Source organism: Aspergillus vadensis (genome assembly GCF_003184925.1).
Source record: "Aspergillus vadensis CBS 113365 unplaced genomic scaffold BO88scaffold_32, whole genome shotgun sequence".
Classification (NCBI taxonomy): Eukaryota; Fungi; Ascomycota; class Eurotiomycetes; order Eurotiales; family Aspergillaceae; genus Aspergillus; species Aspergillus vadensis.
This window is the reverse complement of record NW_020292070.1, coordinates 18,982-37,548: the sequence shown is the minus strand read 5'-3', so window position 1 is coordinate 37,548 and position 18,567 is coordinate 18,982. Positions and strand designations below refer to the sequence as shown.

General features: G+C 50.8%; 7 protein-coding genes across 7 annotated transcripts; 3 read left to right on the top strand and 4 right to left on the bottom strand.

Annotated features, from left to right (window-relative positions):
- Window positions 1-605: 605 nt before the first annotated feature.
- BO88DRAFT_408575 (putative SNF2 family helicase/ATPase PasG) lies at window positions 606-4,102 on the top strand. Its single transcript, XM_025707742.1, has 4 exons — window positions 606-1,076; window positions 1,157-2,008; window positions 2,072-2,816; window positions 2,884-4,102. The coding sequence occupies exons 1-4, from the start codon at window positions 867-869 to the stop codon at window positions 3,747-3,749; spliced, it is 2,673 nt and encodes an 890-aa protein (XP_025557939.1). The 5' UTR covers window positions 606-866; the 3' UTR covers window positions 3,750-4,102.
- A 176-nt stretch (window positions 4,103-4,278) lies between these two features.
- On the bottom strand, window positions 4,279-5,707 carry end3 (cytoskeletal adaptor protein SagA; the record flags this gene model as incomplete). The annotated part of the gene is made up of 3 exons (XM_025703543.1): window positions 4,279-5,018; window positions 5,101-5,335; window positions 5,468-5,707. 3 exons carry the CDS (start codon window positions 5,705-5,707, stop codon window positions 4,279-4,281), a joined length of 1,215 nt encoding a protein of 404 aa, XP_025557938.1.
- Window positions 5,708-5,989: 282 nt separating this feature from the next.
- On the bottom strand, window positions 5,990-7,484 carry BO88DRAFT_408573 (mitochondrial K+-H+ exchange-related family protein). Its single transcript, XM_025707741.1, has 3 exons — window positions 6,733-7,484; window positions 6,593-6,648; window positions 5,990-6,533 (listed from the first exon to the last, which is right to left on the bottom strand). The coding sequence occupies exons 1-3, from the start codon at window positions 7,167-7,169 to the stop codon at window positions 6,196-6,198; spliced, it is 831 nt and encodes a 276-aa protein (XP_025557937.1). The 5' UTR covers window positions 7,170-7,484; the 3' UTR covers window positions 5,990-6,195.
- Window positions 7,485-7,733: 249 nt separating this feature from the next.
- BO88DRAFT_408572 (phospholipase D regulator) lies at window positions 7,734-9,315 on the top strand. Its single transcript, XM_025707740.1, has 3 exons — window positions 7,734-8,273; window positions 8,349-9,207; window positions 9,261-9,315. The coding sequence occupies exons 1-3, from the start codon at window positions 8,006-8,008 to the stop codon at window positions 9,283-9,285; spliced, it is 1,152 nt and encodes a 383-aa protein (XP_025557936.1). The 5' UTR covers window positions 7,734-8,005; the 3' UTR covers window positions 9,286-9,315.
- A 397-nt stretch (window positions 9,316-9,712) lies between these two features.
- BO88DRAFT_419619 (cupin domain-containing protein) lies at window positions 9,713-10,255 on the bottom strand (the record flags this gene model as incomplete). Its single annotated transcript, XM_025708403.1, has 1 exon — window positions 9,713-10,255. The coding sequence occupies one exon, from the start codon at window positions 10,253-10,255 to the stop codon at window positions 9,713-9,715; it is 543 nt and encodes a 180-aa protein (XP_025557935.1).
- A 1,249-nt stretch (window positions 10,256-11,504) lies between these two features.
- culA (cullin culA) lies at window positions 11,505-14,165 on the top strand (the record flags this gene model as incomplete). Its single annotated transcript, XM_025703545.1, has 6 exons — window positions 11,505-11,554; window positions 11,639-11,708; window positions 11,806-11,822; window positions 11,883-11,953; window positions 12,014-13,911; window positions 13,977-14,165. The coding sequence occupies 6 exons, from the start codon at window positions 11,505-11,507 to the stop codon at window positions 14,163-14,165; spliced, it is 2,295 nt and encodes a 764-aa protein (XP_025557934.1).
- A 569-nt stretch (window positions 14,166-14,734) lies between these two features.
- Window positions 14,735-18,499, bottom strand: BO88DRAFT_374770 (putative Avl9 protein). The gene is made up of 10 exons (XM_025704312.1): window positions 18,090-18,499; window positions 17,695-17,799; window positions 17,359-17,601; window positions 17,220-17,247; window positions 17,106-17,169; window positions 16,968-17,047; window positions 16,745-16,916; window positions 16,656-16,696; window positions 16,469-16,606; window positions 14,735-16,416 (listed from the first exon to the last, which is right to left on the bottom strand). The coding sequence occupies exons 1-10, from the start codon at window positions 18,149-18,151 to the stop codon at window positions 14,980-14,982; spliced, it is 2,370 nt and encodes a 789-aa protein (XP_025557933.1). The 5' UTR covers window positions 18,152-18,499; the 3' UTR covers window positions 14,735-14,979.
- Between the last annotated feature and the right edge of the window lie 68 nt (window positions 18,500-18,567).

The window sequence follows — 18,567 nt, the reverse complement described above, 5'->3', positions numbered from 1 at the left end:
TACAATATTGAATGGAAGGTCCCTAATGGACTCTATTAGATTAGTAGGAAGCTGTCCCTTCTAAGAGAAGCGACATATAGCCTTAGCAAAGGGCATCGAAGGACGTCAGCACCATGGCGTGAATATCTTTCTTGCATCGAGACAAAGAACGCGTGTATGCTTGGTATGTTCCGTTGCAAGACAACAAAGGTGTCGCTGGGACCCGATAGAGGGTACAGGATAGTTTAGCCGTGCCTTAAAAGCTGGCAACTTGCACTGAACACAGCCATGCATGATGATGATGATGGTTTATAGTATGTCGGGGAATAATCCACAGATATACAGTTCTTTCCGGGTCCTGCAGAACTGGCTTTGATTATAGCAGAACCACGATGCACTTTTCATATCACAATTCATTATCAGGATAGTCAGTGAGGTCCACAAGTACTAAGACCATAGAATATCGTCTGCATAATTGCAGTACCGTATCAAGTAGGGTATGCCTTAGTGAGGAAGAAGCGGTTGTTCATGTGAAAGGCAAAAGCCCATTTAGAGATGGTCCGTGCGCTGACGCGAAAATCCGCGTGGAAGAACAAAGGCGCGCCGCCTGTCCGTCATGCGTGCAGGCTGCCTGCCCAGTGTTGAGTGCTCTGGTCCCAACAACAGGGCATCATTATCGCCTCTTGTTTAACGGAGTTGCAGGACATCTGGGAGATAAAGACTCACCGCAGGCTTTTTTAGTGAATCCGCAATCGGACAAGTTCACTCTGCTCCGGTATCCCGCTGTGGGAGGCAATTGCGACCTTTGACCGCGCAGAAGGAATATTTAGCTGTACGACAGACCCTATAAGCGATATCCGTGAAAGACGCAGAACCGAAGTGGAACTATGTCGAATCCAGATACTCCCATTACCGGGACCGACTCCCTTGATGAATTCGCCCCACGAACAGGCTCTTCGCAGGCGTCCACGCCGATGACAGACGGACCCGACCAAGACCAGAAGACCACGCCGCAGGATAAGATGGATATATCGGAGGATATTGAGGGGATGGATGTGAAGGCGAAGGCGCTGATGCATCTCCTTAACACCAGTGAGGTGCGATTGTTCGATCCTGGTGTTGGACAAAATTTGGGTGGCGCAGAACCATTGCTGATGAGTTCGCTCTCTCTTGATAGGTCTTCGTTGCGATCATGGCGGACAAAATGAAGAAACAGCAGGAAGAGGCGAGACTTGAAGCAGCCAAGCAGCAACAGCAGCAACAGCAAGGGAAAAAGACTGAAACTAAACCCAAGGGCGCTAGCGAGCCGGTTGGACGGCGACAGACGCGCACGAGTGCAAGGCAGTCCGCTGCCACCACAACGGAAACTGCCGCTGAAGAAGGGAAGAAGGAGGAAGAACAGGGAACCACGAAGACTAGGAGGGGCCGGGGAAGGAAGCCTGCTTCTGCGGCTGCGAATGGCAACACCATCTCCAGCTACTTCAAGAAGGCGGATGTGAAAGTCGACGAGGATAAGCCGACGGTTCAGGAAGCTTTGGAGCATGCCGCAGATGAGTATGAAGCGAACCCAACGGCACTGGGTGGTCAGGAACTGGTAGCTACCCAGCAACCGGAGTTGGTAACCGGAGGGAAGATGAAGAAGTATCAATTGGAGGGGCTGGAGTGGCTTAAGTCGCTTTGGATGAATGGACTGTGTGGCATTCTGGCCGATGAGATGGGTCTTGGGAAGACCGTTCAGGCTATCTCACTAATCGCGTTCTTCAAGGAGAAGAATGTCTCTGGCCCTTTCCTGATTGCTGCTCCCTTGAGCACGGTGAGCAATTGGGTGGACGAGTTTGCAAAGTGGACGCCTGGAATTAAGACGGTCTTGTACCATGGGACAAGGGATGAACGTGCAACCATTAGGAGGAAATTCATGAACATGAAGGACCAGAGGAGCGCGGATTTTCCTGTCGTCTGCACTTCCTATGAAATCTGCATGAACGATCGAAAGTTCCTCGCGCAATATCAGTGGCGGTACATCATTGTGGTATGTTCTGCTCCCCCATCGCATGACCAGTTAAGATGATTCGATTCTCTAACATGTCTGCAGGATGAAGGACATCGCTTGAAGAACATGAACTGCAAGCTGATCAAGGAATTGCTCACCTACAACTCGGCCAACAGGCTCCTCATCACGGGCACACCATTACAGAACAACATCACAGAACTTTGGTCACTACTGCACTTCCTCTTACCTGAGATCTTCAATGATCTTAACAGCTTCCAAGGTTGGTTTGACTTCTCGTCCATGCTGGACAACAATGGTCAGACGGATGTCATGGAACGTCGAAAGCGCACGCTAGTCTCCACCATGCACTCGATCTTGAAGCCTTTCCTCCTCAGACGTGTGAAGACCGATGTTGAGACGTCCCTTCCCAAGAAGCGGGAGTACATCCTATATGCGCCGTTGACAGCAGAACAGAAAGACCTCTATCGTGAGATTCTCAACGGCACTGGTCGCCAGTACCTTGAGGAAAAAGCCACGGAACGTCTCATGGCTAAGAGTGGAAGACCGTCACGATCTCAGAGCCTGAAACGCAGCGCTGATACCAGCGAAGCTTCATCACCGAACAAGAGTCTAAAATCTAGCCGCTCATCCACACCAGCCAGTGCAGCATTGCCCACGTCCCGGAGACGCGGCAAGGTGTCGAGCTACAAGGAGCTGAGCGACCGCGAATTTAACTCTAGACTTCGCAGACTCGAGCAAGGCTTAGAAGAAGATCTGGACATCGCTGAACAACCCAGCGAGACAGAACAGGAGGAGCAAGAGAGAGCCAAAACCATCCGGCTTGCCAGTAAGCACCTCCGTATCCCTGCCCTCATCCTATATCGGAAAACTAACATCTCCTTCCCACCCCTTAGAGAAAGAAATCGCTCAAAAGAAGATGCAAAACCCCATCATGCAAGCCCGACTTGCCTGCAACTCCCCACACAACTTCTACTGGCCCTGGATGGACGACCCAACCTCCATCGACGAAACCCTCGTCACAGCATCTGGCAAAATGCTCCTCCTAGACCGACTAGTCCCCTGCCTTCTCAAGAAGGGCCACAAAATCCTCATTTTCTCCCAATTCAAAACCCAACTCGACATCCTCCAAGACTGGGCCACGCAACTCCGCTCCTGGAACTGCTGCCGCATCGACGGCGCCGTCAGCCAAGAAGATCGCCGCGCTCAAATCAAAGCCTTCAACGCCGACAAGAACTACAAGCTCTTCCTCCTCAGCACCCGCGCCGGTGGCCAAGGAATCAACCTCATGGCCGCCGACACCGTTATTCTCTTCGACTCCGACTGGAATCCGCAGCAGGATCTGCAGGCACAAGACCGCGCCCACCGTATCGGGCAAACAAAACCGGTCATTGTCTATCGCCTCGCGACAAAGGGAACCGTGGAGCAGACGCTGCTAGAGAAAGCGGACTCGAAGCGTCGTCTTGAACGGTTGGTTATTCAAAAGGGCAAGTTCCGGAGTCTGTTGGACTCCGGTGGACTTAGCTCCAATGACGTTGATGATTTGAAGAAGGCGCTGGGGCAGGATGAATATGAGAGCTTTGAGGCTGGTGCGGACCCGGCCACATTGCTTTCGAAGGAGGATTTGGATATCTTGACGGATCGCAGTGAGGAGGCGTATGCTCGTGCTGAGAAGGGGTTGGATACTACTGGACGGGCTTTCATGGCTGTCGAGACGAAGAGGGATGGGGATGGTTTGATGGCGCAGATTATTGGAAAGTAATTGTCTTTCCTCTTCTTTCTTTTCTTGGTTCTACTCATCTTCTTTCTTTCTTGAGTTTTGTGTCATGAAGGCGGGCGTTTAGGTGGTTTGTGCCCATCATTAATCATTAAGACCTACTTATCATGGGATGGGCGTCAGGTCAAGGAAAGCGGAACCTAGGCTAGGCCTATAGGGCGTTCTTGTTATGTACTGTACATTAGATAGAGGGGGTGACTGGAAAAGGAAGAGGAGTAATAGGCGGGTAATGCGCGAGAGCAAGTCCAAACTCAGGACTCAAATGAGTTGGAACAAATCACACCTCTAGTGGAAGCGAAGCATGCATGAAAATAAAACACGAGACACGAATCAATCCATTAAGCGCCTGATGCTCCTCGCCAAGAAAATGGCTATACAACACAATAGCAAAGCTCGTGAGCGTAGACCCCTCACGGCAAGAAGGAAATACCAGAAGCAACCCAGGTGAGAAGTATATTCAAGAAAACGAAGCAAGAAGAGGGAAAGGCATGTCAAGCGAGGATAAATTAGATGATTACCGGGAAAACTTTGCCTCTTCGACCTGTGCCCGCAGATCAGAGAGCACCTCCCTCCGTTGCGCCAGATGGCTCTTCAAACCTTCGACTTGCTCGCCAACGGTCTTGACATCATCTCTGAGACGTTCTACGTTTTGGCCGTCTTTGGATCGGCCTGCGCCTTCACGCAGCTCCCGTAGCTCCCGCTCCTTGTACTCCAGCAGCTGGAGTGCTTCTTTCTTAATCAACACCCAGTTGGGCCGGCCGTCGTTCCGAGGTCGATCGCGTCGTCCTTCGGACGCCTTTCTAGCGGAATCCAGCTTGGACTCGATCTCCGCCAGCTCGCGCCTCAGCCGGACCTTCTCCCACTCTTCATCCTGGATGGTGTCGCTGAAATCCGTGCCCTTGGGTGTATAGGATGTCTTTCCTCCGGCACCCAGCCGACTCAAGTAGGTATCTCCGAACTTGGCTTTCTTGCCCGTGAGGGTCTCCGTATCGCCGCTTGCGCCCCATTTCTGGGCAGGACGGGCATTGTCGACTTGGTAGTCGATCTGGTTGTTCTCGAACGAAGCGCGCAGGGATGCAGGAATGGCGCGGGGAATGCGGAAGCCCTCGTGGCGGTAGTTAAGCATATGCAAGAATGCAAGCGTAGCGTCTTTGTTGATGGTCGGGGAAGCAGAAGGGTTGACTAGGTTCCATGCAGAGCGGATGTCTGTGTCCGGGACGTCAAGGGAGTCGTAAAGAGGCTGTAATGATTCGACTATATGAGACCCGCATCATGTCAGTTTCATGGCCCGGGAGATTGAAGTCGGGGAGGGGGGAGAGCTTGGATTCGGACATACAGGAGATTTCCCCGCGGTGGTTCTTGTTTGCGAGATAGATTTCTTCGTATTTAGACTTATCGGATGGGTTCATGTACCATTCGAAGCCATCTTTCAAGCCGGGAGTGTCATCTTCGTCTTCTATCCGTTCGAATTGCTCTGGACGACCGCTCAGGGCCCGGGTCGCATGGACTAAATGAGCTTTGGATTCGGGCACAAGCCAATCTGGAAGAACGTTTGGCACTGCTTGTAGTTCCTTTGCGGATTGGATATATTAGCACGGAACGTAATGGAGTGGCGGGAAGCATTGGACTGCAGAAGCGGGCGGGAAAGGAGACATGCAGCACCAAGAGGACCGGGAGGCGCCGCAGTAGGGGAGCTCACATACCCCATTGACAAGGTCGAACACCAATCGCATGGCAACACAGAACTCCTCAAAGTCTAGTTCGCCATCACCATCTACATCTGCCAGGTCCCAGACCTTTTCCAGTTGGTCATCACGAAGCCGACTGTTCCTGAGTACCGAGGCCGCTTGGGAGTTGTTCAAACGCGGCTGGCCGCCTGCCAGCGATGCGAAGATCTCCCAGTACCGTTCGATTTCCCACTGCTCGATCTTCTTGGTTGACATGATGGGAGACAGAGTCGCTTGTCGACTTGGGGGTTTTCAGCAGGACACCGAGCAATGGGAGACAGGAGGTAAGAATGAATGAAGTGAACAGGATGGGGGGAATAAATGGGGGGAAGTTGTTTGGCTGGATTGCTGGGCGTCATCCGGTTCGGGCGTCCCGCAATGGCTCCGCTGGGATTACCGGAACAAGTTAGTTCCGTCCAGGTACTGCTCCAGATAATCGACTTTATCTTAAATAGATAGTCTCTGGATAGCTTCATGAATTGATACCTTTGAAGTGCTTGGAGAGTCGCGTGCTTTTCATTATTTTGCAATATGTCTAGATACTTCCTATCACTCTAATCGGGCGTGTGCTTCCAAGCTCCATTCGCCAAGCACCATTTACAAACACCATATACTATGTACTGACTTGTCATTGGAAGACCTGGGGCAGCCACGGACCATGATGGTTGCCGTGTAGGAAACCTTTCCATACATATCCCCTTTACTCATGTATCTTTCTTTTCAGAGACCCCATCCTCACCATCTTTCTTCGCATCCGCCTTCAGCTTTTCCTCCACTTGTATGATGGCTCGCTCGGCTTCCAGCGCAAGATCCGGTGCCTCGAGTATCGAGGCTAGTTTCTTCGCATCTGTCATGCGGAGAAGTAACCTATCATCACTCTTCTCCACATCTTCTACCATCTCCGCAATGGGTTTGTTTACCCCAGTATTCTCCAGTGCGTAAGATACACGCTTCGCGTACAGTTCTTCGAGCCCAGGGTATGATATCGGGTTCAGGAGATTCTTCTCTAGAAGGAACTCTAAGTGTTTGGAGCCGTTAAGTGCTTGGAGTGGTCAGTTCACGAACTGTCTTGAATGGGAAAGAAGTGGGGGATAAGCCAACCTCGTCCATGGGACCATGCTCGGTACACGAGGTAGAAGAAAGGGACATTCGGCACACTATATTGTAGGTATGTTTATGTGATTAGCATATACGGGTCAACCAAGCCACCCAAATTGGGGTAAATCAGAAGAGCTCCATACAGAGGAATAAGCCCAACGGGAGCGGTCAGGGGCGTCGCAAGCAAGCTCAACCACATCCTTCGGCGATGCAAGTCCTGCCTTTCCGTTGCAATTGCTTGCAGCATCTTTTGTAGCTTTTCCGGCCGAATAGCATTCCCCGGGAATAGTACGTCCACTTTCTTGGTCCCATAGGATTCATCAAGTCGCCGCACCGCTGCGAGAGATGGGATACTTTTCAGACCCCATTCTTGATACGGGATGCGTTGCTGCACCCGATTACCCCAGGAGACCAAATGCATCTTCCAGCCCTTATCGGCCTCCTCCCATTTCGCCCATGTTTCTGCAGCCTTTTGTATGACCCGGTCATGTATCGAAGGCTTCTGCGACGGGCCACGGCGGAGGGGCCGAGCGTAGATTAGTGCTTGTCGCGTCGAGATAGGGATGACGAAGAGTCGCATAGCAACCGAGGAAGGGGTCCGTTTTGTATGATTATTATGAGTGCCGTGGCGTGTTTCCAAGGATCAGCGACAATGGCTGATTTGGGCAAATTTGGGAGGCAGCCAGGGAGAGCTAGCGATCGACTAGAGAAAATAACCGATTCAAGGGCGTAGATGAAAGTGGCATGCCTTTCCTGTCTGATGAGGGTATTCGAAGGTCACGGGGCCTGAATTGGCTTTTCGAATAGTAGTTGTTACCGTTTTCTGAGTTGATATCAGGGATGAATGGGTGTAGCGGAGATGGATGCGTGGAGGTTGCCGGACCATTAATTGGCGGCGGCGGTGATGATGGATGATGCTTTGCTTAGTTGCATCTCAGACGTCATTCAACTTACTGTTGTGACGGTATGCATGACACTGCAACTGCCGACAATATGGAGATTCGTGACTGCAGGCTGTACGGTATGGTAAGTACTGATTGTACCTGGCTGTAAGTTACGCAGCTAACCGGTTGGGGGTTTAGCTCCTCCAAGCTAAGATTACAGCCCGGACGAATTACTACGTAGGCTTCCATCATCCAAATTTCTTGAAACCAGCCTCCCAGCCTTTCGCTCTTTCTTCCCCTCCTTCTGCGACGTTTGATCTCAGTTCATTGTCGCCTTGTTTCACCCATCTTGACTGTTCTCTCGATGATCCTATCTCTCCCAAGGGCCAAGGCTTCCCAAATTTCAGTCAAGCCCGGTGCCCGCTAATCTTCCGAGGGACATTGAGGCGATGCAGACTAGATCCGCGGCTTGCCCCCAGCTTCCGACCCGCCGACGCACCTTCGCCTGGAACCACCGCTGAACTGTACGGCAATGGCACAAGATGTGCGCGACTCACATTTGCAGCCTCCGGATGCCGCTCCGCTCTCTGACGAACAGCTGTCGGAGCAACCATCCGCTACCGAGTGGATGTCTGCGCAATCGAACCATTCTACTGGCGCGCTCCACAGCGACAATGATATCGTTCACCCACATGATGCAGTAGACTACTCGGCTGGACACTCGCGTTCGCCAGAGAGTACAGTCGTGGGCGAATTCGACAACATCCCGGCAATGGGGAAGAAACCTCGGACTTTACCAGGTAAGTTTCCCCTTGTGTCCTGATCGTTCTCGGATCCACCGGGTTGAGTCAGCTAACCAACGATGACCTGTATAGCATGGATCCGTTCAGTCGAGTATACGGAGGACGATGTAGATGCAGCTGTCACAGATAGGCTGCTTCCATCACAGCCCGGAGAAGCCGTTGTCGCCCAGCACAATCATTCACCTTATGCAGCATCAAGACCTACCCTTTCGAGTGGACAGGGTGAAAGTAGCAGGGGTATCATCGGACGAGAGCGCGAGTCGCGCTGGAAGAACTTTTCTAGGGACATCGCATACCCTCGGGAACAAGGTGTTGAGGAGAAATCCGTCACGCCGGACTGGTTGAATGAGAATCTCGGTGATTATTCTGAACCTTGGCGAGGCCAGGGCGAACCGGATGAAGATACCGAAGATCCCTTGAGGATGAGACGACGACGAGAAATTTGGTTCAAGCGCTTCCACAGCACGCTTCTCAAGAGCCCTATGGTCCCCTTGATCTTTCGACTTATGGTGTGGTGCTTTTCCCTCACTGCATTGGCTCTTGGAGGCTCTATCCAGCATCTCTCGGGGAAGTACCAGCATCCCCAAGGCCCCTCTGCACTAATGGCGATTATTGTCGATGCGGTTGCCTTGGTTTACCTCGTTTACATTACGTTTGATGAATACACATCCAAGCCGCTGGGTCTTCGCTCTCCCTCCGCCAAGGCACGACTCATTCTTCTGGACATCTTTTTCATTGTGTTCGATTCAGCCAATCTCAGTTTGGCGTTTGAATCACTCTCGACCGTGAGGGGCGCGTGCACAATGGCTGAAGTCAACCAAGAAGTTGCACCCAAAAACGATGCAATATGCGACCGGCAGATCGCCTTGGCTTGTGTGCTGCTGATTGCGCTGCTAGCCTGGCTCACAACCTTTTCTATCAGTGTCCTCAGGTACGAGAGTCTACCATGTTACACAAATGACGATACTGACAGCTTCGGTTTAGACTTGTCGAACGAGTTGCTTCATAAAGTGCAGCTCTACAGTATACCCATACCCCCCCCCAAAATCTTCATTTCTTTATTATATTCTCTCTGGGGCATATTTATCTCCCCCTTTCACCCACATTAATACCCCGAGTTGCTTTACTGGTAGTTTTTTTCTTACTCCTTTCTTGGCTTACCCCTTTCAACCTCCTTCAATTTCTTCTCATTCCCCCCAGTCTACTTTACTTGGCGCTATATCCTTGCTTCGTGAGCTTAATTATGGAGTTTATGTTTGTCGTGGTGGTCGGTTGGAGTTTTCATAGCATTGGGTCGGAAAGGGAAAATCTGATTTCTTTTTTTGGAATACACGATCACTGTGCATATACGATAAGAACATTATGTACATATGAAATCTTGATGTTAAAGAATCCACGGCCGCTGTTATCGCTCGAAATCTATCCAAAGGAATTCTTCAGACGTGCAGCACAGGCCCATCCTGCCCACACAAGGGGTCGCTGAGGAACCAACTCAAGGCATGGATATTCCGCGAAACCCTGTCTTCCTCCCTTGAGTCACCATAGCACATATCCCATTGTTTCTGGGGCGGATAAGCGCCAACCATCTGGAAAGGGTCACCCTGATCAGAGCTGAACTCCTCCAGCAGCCGGTGGCCGACGCCGGCGGGTACGATAATCAGATCTCCTTTTTCGACGGTCGGCTCGAAGCGTTCGGGGTTCGCTTCCCCACCGAAGCAAAGCCGTGCACGGCCGGAAACCACACCCAGCACCTCGTGAGTGGTGCTGTGAAAGTGCGTTTGACTGTACATGGAATAGACCCACTGTGGTCTGACCTCGCCAATTTCCTCCAGGTGCGCCGCGAGATCGTTAGCGGACGCGTTAAAAGCTTTGTGGTAGATCAGGAGTGGCTTAGACTGGATCGAGGTGTTGGGAATGCCACCCCATTTGGGGATCTGGCGAGATGTCACGGAAATTTCTGAAGGAGGAGAGAACGACATGATTGATCGAGTGTCAACACGGCCACTCGTTCTTGTCTTTCTTCTTCTATGTTAGTGTTTAAAGGAATCGGAGTTGTGGTGGTTTATTTTTCTAAGGGTTTAAGATCAGTTCATCCGTAATGAGAGTATGTGTGACGTCATTCGTACTGCTTGCCCCCTGTGAGGGGACGAAGAATGCATGACAGTTAGCATTTCGTCACGCAATGAGCTGATTGTCTTGCATTCAACGTGTCATTGATGCCAGGAGATCTTAAGATACGTCTCTCTCCAACGGCGGAGGATGTGTCCAGTCAGATCGACATTGACTGTGTGACAGATGAACAATTCTGGGGGGTTCAGAAAAAGGGTAGGCGGTTACGTAGCGGTTGATCCCAAGGGTCGGGTCCCGTGCCAGCCTACCCAAAGGGTGCTGGGATGCAGTTTGGGGAAGATCTTGGAAAAGGTATAAATTTGAACGTGCACAGTGTTACACGATGCTGTAGAGACCTGGAACGAACCTTCAAGAAATTAAAATTAAGAAAGACTATTCACAGGACTCTGTACTAGTCCCGATCGTCAGCAGGGTGGCCTGGGGTATCTAAATCTAGATCGAGAAGACCTGACCGCCTACCGCAAACAGCGAGCAATTCCCCCCCTCTGTTGGAGGAACCTCCACCAAATCACTTAGTAACCGCCAAACTAAACTAACCACCAACCACCAGCCATCATCATCCTCCCCCCATCTTAGTTCTTCCGCCCAACCGCCACGCCCTCTTTCTGCTTCCTTTGCTCAAATCATATCTCCTCCCGCCTTCGCTTTTCTACCCTCCCCACCCTCTCTCCCTCAGGCGCGTCACTACCTACTACAGTAGTTCCGGGCATTTGCAGTGCAATCCTCGTGGCTCCTTGGGTCGTCTCCCACAGCGCGCCCGCTTCTCTTCTGCCTTAAATGCTAGGCTGAGGTCTTGAAGCTGATATTCAGACTCATCATCGCTGCCTTAAAGCTTAGCCGCCCACCGCTCATCGTGCGGTCACTCATTTTATCCTTGGGACGTTGAGGTAAGTTCCGTGTTCCCTTTCATCCTCACATGTCTTTGTGCCTGGTTGCTATCGTCTCCTTGTCCATTGTTTTGTCCCATAACGAAAACCTTCCTTCGCCTTGACTCCTCCTTTAAACGGAGTCGTCTCAAATTCGCATAAGCTAATGCTGTCCCGTTTACTCCATAGACCTGTGCTCAAGGCTCGAACTCGACTATCCATAGCTCGCAGAATGCCTGCTCTTATCCCCCAAACCCCTCACAAGGATGATTTGGATGAAACGTGAGTCCTTATAAGCTGGGCGGCCGCTCTTGTCAGAGGGATCATATAGCGGCTCTGGTCGGGACCTTGGCTGACGGTGCGCAGATGGACGTTCCTAGAGAAGGGCATCGACAGCGTGATGCTCAAGTTGGAGGAAGGTGTGGATATGAAAACTGTATGCCGTTCAAATTTCTTTTCCTGGCTTCCCCGTCAGGACCATCATTATCTGCCGAGCTGGATGGTGTGCTGACATGTCATCTTCGTTGTGCTAGTACATGGCGTTGTATACGTATGTCCTGGTTCCGAGGCGTCTCCTCCCCCCATGTATTGGCTAACCTGCAGAAACAAGCGCCGTTCACAACTTTTGCACGTCACAAAAGGCCATCGGCAGCAGCCAAAACATAAAAGCGCATCATGGCGGTCGGTCACAACCACACAAATTCTTGAGTCTCAGAACCCCACAGCTGACGGCATCACCAGCACACCTACTAGGAGAGGAACTGTACAAGTTGCTTGGGGAGTACCTCTCTCGTCACCTTGACGCGGTATACCAGGAGTCCGAGGGTCATGCGGAAGAGGCCCTGCTAGGATTTTACATCCGCGAGTGGCTCCGCTACACGACGGCGGCTAAGTACATCAACCATCTCTTCCGGTATTTGAACCGTCACTGGGTCAAGCGGGAAATTGACGAAGGCAAGAAGAATGTATACGATGTGTATACCTTGCACTTGGTCAAGTGGAAGGATGACTTCTTCATGAAGGTCCATGAGAAGGTCATGGAAGCGGTGCTAAACCTGGTCGAGAAGCAGAGAAACGGCGAAACCATCGAGCAGTCTCAGATCAAGAGCATTGTTGACTCCTTCGTCTCCCTTGGCTTGGACGAGAGCGACTCTAGCAAATCAACCCTGGAGGTCTATCGGTATTACTTCGAGAAGCCCTTCATTGACGCCACTAGGGTTTATTACGAGAACGAATCACGCCAGTTTGTCGCAGAGAACAGTGTTGTTGAGTACATGAAGAAGGCGGAGGCTCGTCTGGACGAAGAGAAGGCTCGTGTGGGCTTGTATCTGCACCCGGATATCTCTAAGCACCTCACTGACACGTGCCTGGATGTGCTTGTTACCGCGCACTCCGAACTCTTGCGGGACGAGTTCCAGGTGTTGTTGGATAATGAACGCCAAGAAGATCTAGCCCGGATGTACAGACTCTTGTCTCGCATTAAAGACGGCCTGGATCCTCTCCGCACCAAGTTTGAAGCCCACGTCAGAAAAGCAGGCTTGGCTGCCGTGGAAAAGGTTGCCGCGGATGGCGAATCCTTTGAGCCCAAGCTCTACGTCGATGCACTGTTGCAGGTGCACACCCGGTATCAGAGTCTGGTAAGCGAAGCTTTCAACGGCGAGTCAGAGTTCGTCCGGTCTCTAGATAATGCTTGCCGTGAATTCGTAAACCGCAATAAGATCTGCAAATCTGGTTCAACAAAGACCCCGGAATTGCTAGCCCGGTACACCGACTCACTGCTCAAGAAGGGCTCCAAGGCAGCGGAGGAATCTGAACTCGAAGAAATGCTGGTGCAGATCATGACTGTCTTCAAGTACATTGAAGACAAGGATGTGTTCCAGAAGTTCTACTCCAAGATGCTGGCTAAACGTCTCGTCCACGTCAGCTCGGTCTCTGACGATGCAGAGACCAGTATGATTAGCAAGCTTAAGGAGGCGTGTGGATTCGAGTACACCAACAAGCTGCAGCGCATGTTCCAAGACATTCAGATTTCGAAGGATCTTAACGCCAGTTACAGAGACTGGCAGGAGAAGATTCTCGACGATGACGATCGGAGGAAACTGGTGGACTCACACTTCCAGATCCTAGGAACTGGGTTCTGGCCCCTTAGTGCGCCTTCGACTGACTTCCTCGCGCCACCGGAGATCGTCAAGACTGCTGAGCGGTTCCAGAGTTTCTACTTTGACAAGCATAACGGTCGTAAGTTGACATGGCTCTGGCAGCTATGCAAAGGTGAAATCAAGACCAACTACATCAAAAACACCAAGGTTCCGTACACGTTCCAGGTGTCGACCTTCCAGATGGGTATTCTCTTACTGTTCAACGAACATGACACCCTGTCCTACGAGGAAATCCAGAAAGCCACATCCCTTGCTCCTGAGATCCTTGACCCGAACCTGAGTATCTTCCTGAAGGCCAAGGTGCTCACCATAAATCCGGAGGGGTCGAAGCCAGAACCTGGTACATCCTTCTCCCTGAACTATAACTTCAAGAACAAGAAGATCAAGGTCAACCTCAACATCCAGATCAAGTCTGAGCAGAAGGTTGAGTCTGATGATACGCACAAGACGATTGAGGAGGATCGGAAGCTGCTGCTTCAGGTATGTCCCTTGCAAATACGCTCCATTGGAAGAATTTCCATGTCGCTAACATGTGTATAACACAGTCCGCCATTGTCCGCATCATGAAATCTCGCAAGAAGATGAAGCACGTGCAACTTGTCCAAGAAGTGATTCAACAGGTCAAGTCGCGTTTCCCTCCCAAGGTCCCGGACATCAAGAAGAACATCGAAGCACTCATGGAGAAGGATTATATAGAGCGGTTGGACGGAGATGAGATCGCTTACATCGCGTGATCGCCATACAGCCTGGATTCTCCATTCCCTTTTCCCATCCTTTTCTTTCATCTGGCGGTTCAATCCCTCATCCTGGATCAACCTCACAGCACCACATCAACCATCATCTCAAATGTCCTGTTAGCGCGGTAGCTTCCTTATTTTTATATTAGTCTTCTTCTATCTTGACTCATATTGTCCCAATGGCACATCGAGGAGCGGCGGATGGGAAACGTTGTGTTTTTCTTTTCTTCACAGCGCTGCTACGACAAATGACAACCCAGATACACAATTAGACTGGATCCCACCTTTCACTTTCTCATCATAATCCTTCATCTAAGTTCATATAAACTGAAATTCTTTGAAACTGGGCTGAGCAGCGATCTCAGTACTTAGTAACTAAAATTGGAATCTTTCATAAACTGTTGGAAGACAGCCATTCATAAATATTAAAATATACTATCAAGGAACTAGTCAAAAATTATTTGATGCAAATTTTATGTAAGATTGGTATCAAAACACTATGAGCGTTATCTAGCTGCTATGCTATTACTATGTATCAGTTCACATGATGGGGGAAAGTATACACGACATTTGGAATAGATGGCGTGCGTCGTCATATATACAGGCATTATTTGTGTCCTCTTCGGGTATCAGGAGCTCTCGATGATAGATGAGAGTGGGTGGAAGGGGGGGTTCCCCATAGGGAGAACTAGAAAAAAGCCTGTCGTGACATAAAGCGGGAGGCATACATACAGAATGGGAACAGGGGGAAATGAGTTATTCCCTTATTACTATTATACTGATCGAGTGGACATCCAACAGAATGAATGTCTTATTTCTCGGCATGCGGCTCGATCGGTTCCGAGGACACTTCCTTGATGTCAGGAGATGGTTGCAAGTGGATAGTAGTAGGAGCCTTCGTTTCGTCTTCAGGGAACTTCAGTTTAGAGGTTTCGGCTTCATCAGAAGGTGGTGGCTTGTTTGTATCTTCCGCTGCAGTGGTAGGTGCGGGCTCGTTGATTTCGGCTGCGGAATGGGTTGTGGGTTCAATAGGCGGTTGAGTTGATTCTATCGCGGGGACCTCGTCATCGTGAACTGATGAAGCTGTGCGAGACAAGGGCGATCTCGAATACGTGTCCTGCTCGCCGTTGTTGCTGCTCTCGTCGTCTTTTCGGTAGGCGGAGCTGAACTCCCCACTTTCCCGCCGCAGGAGAATATTGCTCCACCGCTTTCTTCTACTTCCACTGCGAGAGATTGTGGAGTCCTCACTGCGGCGAGACTGCATGGATCGCCGTCTTCCTCGGTCCGCCTCGCTGGCTTCTGTGATGCTATTTAGAGCCGGAGCTGATGGCGAGTTGACGGAAGTTGGTGATGCCGGCGTGTTCTTCTTCTCTTGCCATTCCTTCCGCTTTTCACTGGCCCAAGAACCCCAGGAGCTGAGATAAGCACCTGCCTTTTGGCTTGCTGCACTCACGGATGCCTGTGCTTGGGTAAGGTCGACAGCAGGAGCTTTACGCGCAGAGAACCAGGAAGCACCGCTAGTGGAGTGCACCGATGCGGTGTCAGACGGAGAAAACGGTGGAGAGTTCCGAGAGCCTTTGTCCAAGGATGAACGTTGCGACTGGGAGGCTTTCTCTTCATTCTTTTTGCGTTGGGCCTCCCGCATGGATTCGATGTCCGCCCAGAAGCTGTTGAATGCCGCGCTCACTTTCTTCTGCCCAGTAGAAATGTGCCTGTTCAGAGCCTCGCGGCTTTCACGGACCCTTTCGTCTAAGTGAAGCTCCGCGACTTGTTGAGACAAACGTCGTTGGACATCATCAATGGTGAGCCCTCCTGCGCAGGGATGGCGAGGCTCAACGATCGAAAACAGAAGCGCATCGGAGGTCAGACGCTTGAACAGCGAATAATTCGGCGTGTTCCTCCACTGCGCCAAGAATTCGGAATTGAATTCCAAAGCCGGGTCTCCCTCGATATTGAATGCTTCTAGATGGGCACGGCTCCTTCGGCCTAACTCGTCAGCATTCAGAGAGTTGAGCTCTTCGTGATACTGCATGCAGGCGAGGAGCGCTAAGAGGTATTCTTCAAATTGTAGTCTAATGAACTCCTCCGACCCCATGTATCCATGGGTCTTAGGCTGCTCTGGATGGGCCTCATCCCATGTATCGTTGATGATTTGGGTGAGAAGGTCAATCCAGCGCCGGTCTGCGACAGATAGTGCCAAGGCATTCCGAAGGGTGGGAGATGAGATATTAATGGTATCTTCGTCAAGCTAAGAGATCAGAAGTTAGCAGAGAATCTATAAAGCATCGAAATGTTCTCACATTAACTAGTATGTCGCTATAGCGATCCTTTTGCTGTAACAGTAATGAATTTGTCGAGCCGACAACATACGACTTTGTTCCATAATCTGCTAGCAGATCCAGCTGCTGCAATGGCGTGTAGGGCCCGAACATGCTTCCCTAGATCATGTTAGAAGAGCCTAAGCTCTACAAGTAGTGTTTAACGAACCTTGCCAAAAATCTGCAGAGGTAGACCCATATATGCCAATACTATCGATATTAGTATACACCCAGTGAAGAAGGGATCAGATGACCTACAAGAATTCCTATCACTCGTCTTGAGGGACGTCGGCTGTTCAACAGTCTGTGCGTAGGTGTCAAAGGCGGGATCAGCACAGTCCTGTAACTTGTTCAAAAGCCCAGGAATGAGAGAAATGAGAGAGAATTGAATCATGCATAGCCGCTCGCATCGGGAGCCAAAGAAGAGCATCTGCGTCACATTAGTATGTGATGTAGGCTGTTGTACTGGGCACGTGCTTACCTTCGGCTGTAGAAGCAGGGCCTTGAAGAGAACCAAAGTTTGATATTTGAACTCATGGATCATCTCTCTCAGGGAAAGGCCTTGATACATAATGTCAATCAGTGGGAAACGCGAAGCCAAAGTGCAGGGAACTCATACCTAGGTTTTGGTCTTTTGATTCCTCATCTTTCCTCAGACTGATCACGAGGCCTTCCCTGAATTTCTAAGAAGGTGTGAGTAAGGGTTGAGACAGACTTCTATCTAAGAGCGCACCTTTAGAATATCGATGTCCGAAAAATCCCTGTTGATGCCGTGTCAGCCAAGAAACCCGACGATATTATCCGATGTACCATTGCCCAATAGCAAGCGAGAGCAGATCGTCCCAGAGATTGGCATCGGCTGATAGACATACCGCTGGGCAAACCAAGCCGAAGTCACAACAGACAGTTTCTCCCTCAATTGTCCCAAGCTCCGAGGGTTATCCGTCACCACTACCACCGCTTTTTGCACCGTGGATCTTGTCACATCCGGAGGGCGATATATGAGAAGGTTTGAATCGATCTGTCGGGAACAAGATATGCCGAAGAGTGAAGTCGCAGGTTCGGTAGGTGTCTCCTTCCGCCGCACGGTAAAGTACGAGAACTCTTCGGTGGACCTATAAGGTACAATGTGTGTCAACGCAGCTCAGAGCGATCTCTCGGTAGTCGCATTGATCCACGAGGAACGGATAAGACAGTTCGGGTCGTACATATGCGCTCCATCAGATAAGGCCATAAACGGTAACAATGACCAGTCATTCTCCGCTGCAGGATCGCTTCCATCGTCTCCAACGCATAGTTCTATTTCGGGACCCCTGGCAGAGTAGATAAATATCGATGGTTAGCAAATCTAGCTCGTGGCACGGTGGATCAAATGAAGAGCACAAGTGAGACACAGGAAACAGAGATGAGGTACAAGTGCTAGTGCTTGAATCCGACCCAGTCATCACCATGATAGCGGGGGGTTGAGCCACTAGTAGTAGTAAAGGGTGTGCAATCGAGGAATGTTGATAGTGGTTGGGGAGCAAGCCACTCCATAGCCTCCCTTCTGGAACATCTTTCTTGCCCCTCATGGGCTTGCTTCAGCCGACGACGAGACACTCACCTTGCATGGTGAAAATCTATGACCATGACAATGGGATCCTGACCACTGCGGACGCAAGACATGGCGTGGGGACGGTCATAGAAAATGGGGACTGAGAAGTGACACGTTCCAAGCCAATTTCCACCTTTTTGAAAATAGGAGGAAGCCCCTCCTGTCTAGAAGAGGACCCAATAAAAGATATACTGGACGAAGGCTCACGTGGGACGAAAGGGACGACAGACAATTAATGCAAGACTCGAGGAAGCGATCACTAGTCCGAGTCAGTCGGTAGTCTTGGAATTAAACTGGACCCCGACCAGGGGGGGAAGGAGCAAGCTGCTGGCAGATTGATCCAGATCCGCTGCATAATTGGTTCCCCCGGCCGGGCGGTGACGGGAAGTTGGGGGAAGAGAGACTGAACTCTTGGAAAGTTGGAAAAGGAGGGCCCCATACGCCCCGCTGGACAGGCTGCCTCGGGATTAAGGTTGGCTATGGCTAC

Coding starts and splice junctions, on each gene's coding strand:
- BO88DRAFT_408572 (XM_025707740.1), top strand. CDS start 8,006: ATGGCACAAGATGTGCGCGACTCACATTTGCAGCCTCCGGATGCCGCT. Junction 8,274..8,348: donor GAAACCTCGGACTTTACCAG/GTAAGTTTCCCC, acceptor TGACCTGTATAG/CATGGATCCGTTCAGTCGAG. Junction 9,208..9,260: donor TTTTCTATCAGTGTCCTCAG/GTACGAGAGTCT, acceptor GCTTCGGTTTAG/ACTTGTCGAACGAGTTGCTT.
- BO88DRAFT_408573 (XM_025707741.1), bottom strand. CDS start 7,169: ATGCGACTCTTCGTCATCCCTATCTCGACGCGACAAGCACTAATCTAC. Junction 6,649..6,732: donor CCCGTTGGGCTTATTCCTCT/GTATGGAGCTCT, acceptor CCTACAATATAG/TGTGCCGAATGTCCCTTTCT. Junction 6,534..6,592: donor AGCATGGTCCCATGGACGAG/GTTGGCTTATCC, acceptor GACCACTCCAAG/CACTTAACGGCTCCAAACAC.
- BO88DRAFT_408575 (XM_025707742.1), top strand. CDS start 867: ATGTCGAATCCAGATACTCCCATTACCGGGACCGACTCCCTTGATGAA. Junction 2,009..2,071: donor AGTGGCGGTACATCATTGTG/GTATGTTCTGCT, acceptor ACATGTCTGCAG/GATGAAGGACATCGCTTGAA. Junction 2,817..2,883: donor CAAAACCATCCGGCTTGCCA/GTAAGCACCTCC, acceptor CCCACCCCTTAG/AGAAAGAAATCGCTCAAAAG.
- BO88DRAFT_374770 (XM_025704312.1), bottom strand. CDS start 18,151: ATGTCTTGCGTCCGCAGTGGTCAGGATCCCATTGTCATGGTCATAGAT. Junction 17,170..17,219: donor CGGACATCGATATTCTAAAG/GTGCGCTCTTAG, acceptor ACACCTTCTTAG/AAATTCAGGGAAGGCCTCGT. Junction 16,917..16,967: donor CCCTGCTTCTACAGCCGAAG/GTAAGCACGTGC, acceptor AATGTGACGCAG/ATGCTCTTCTTTGGCTCCCG.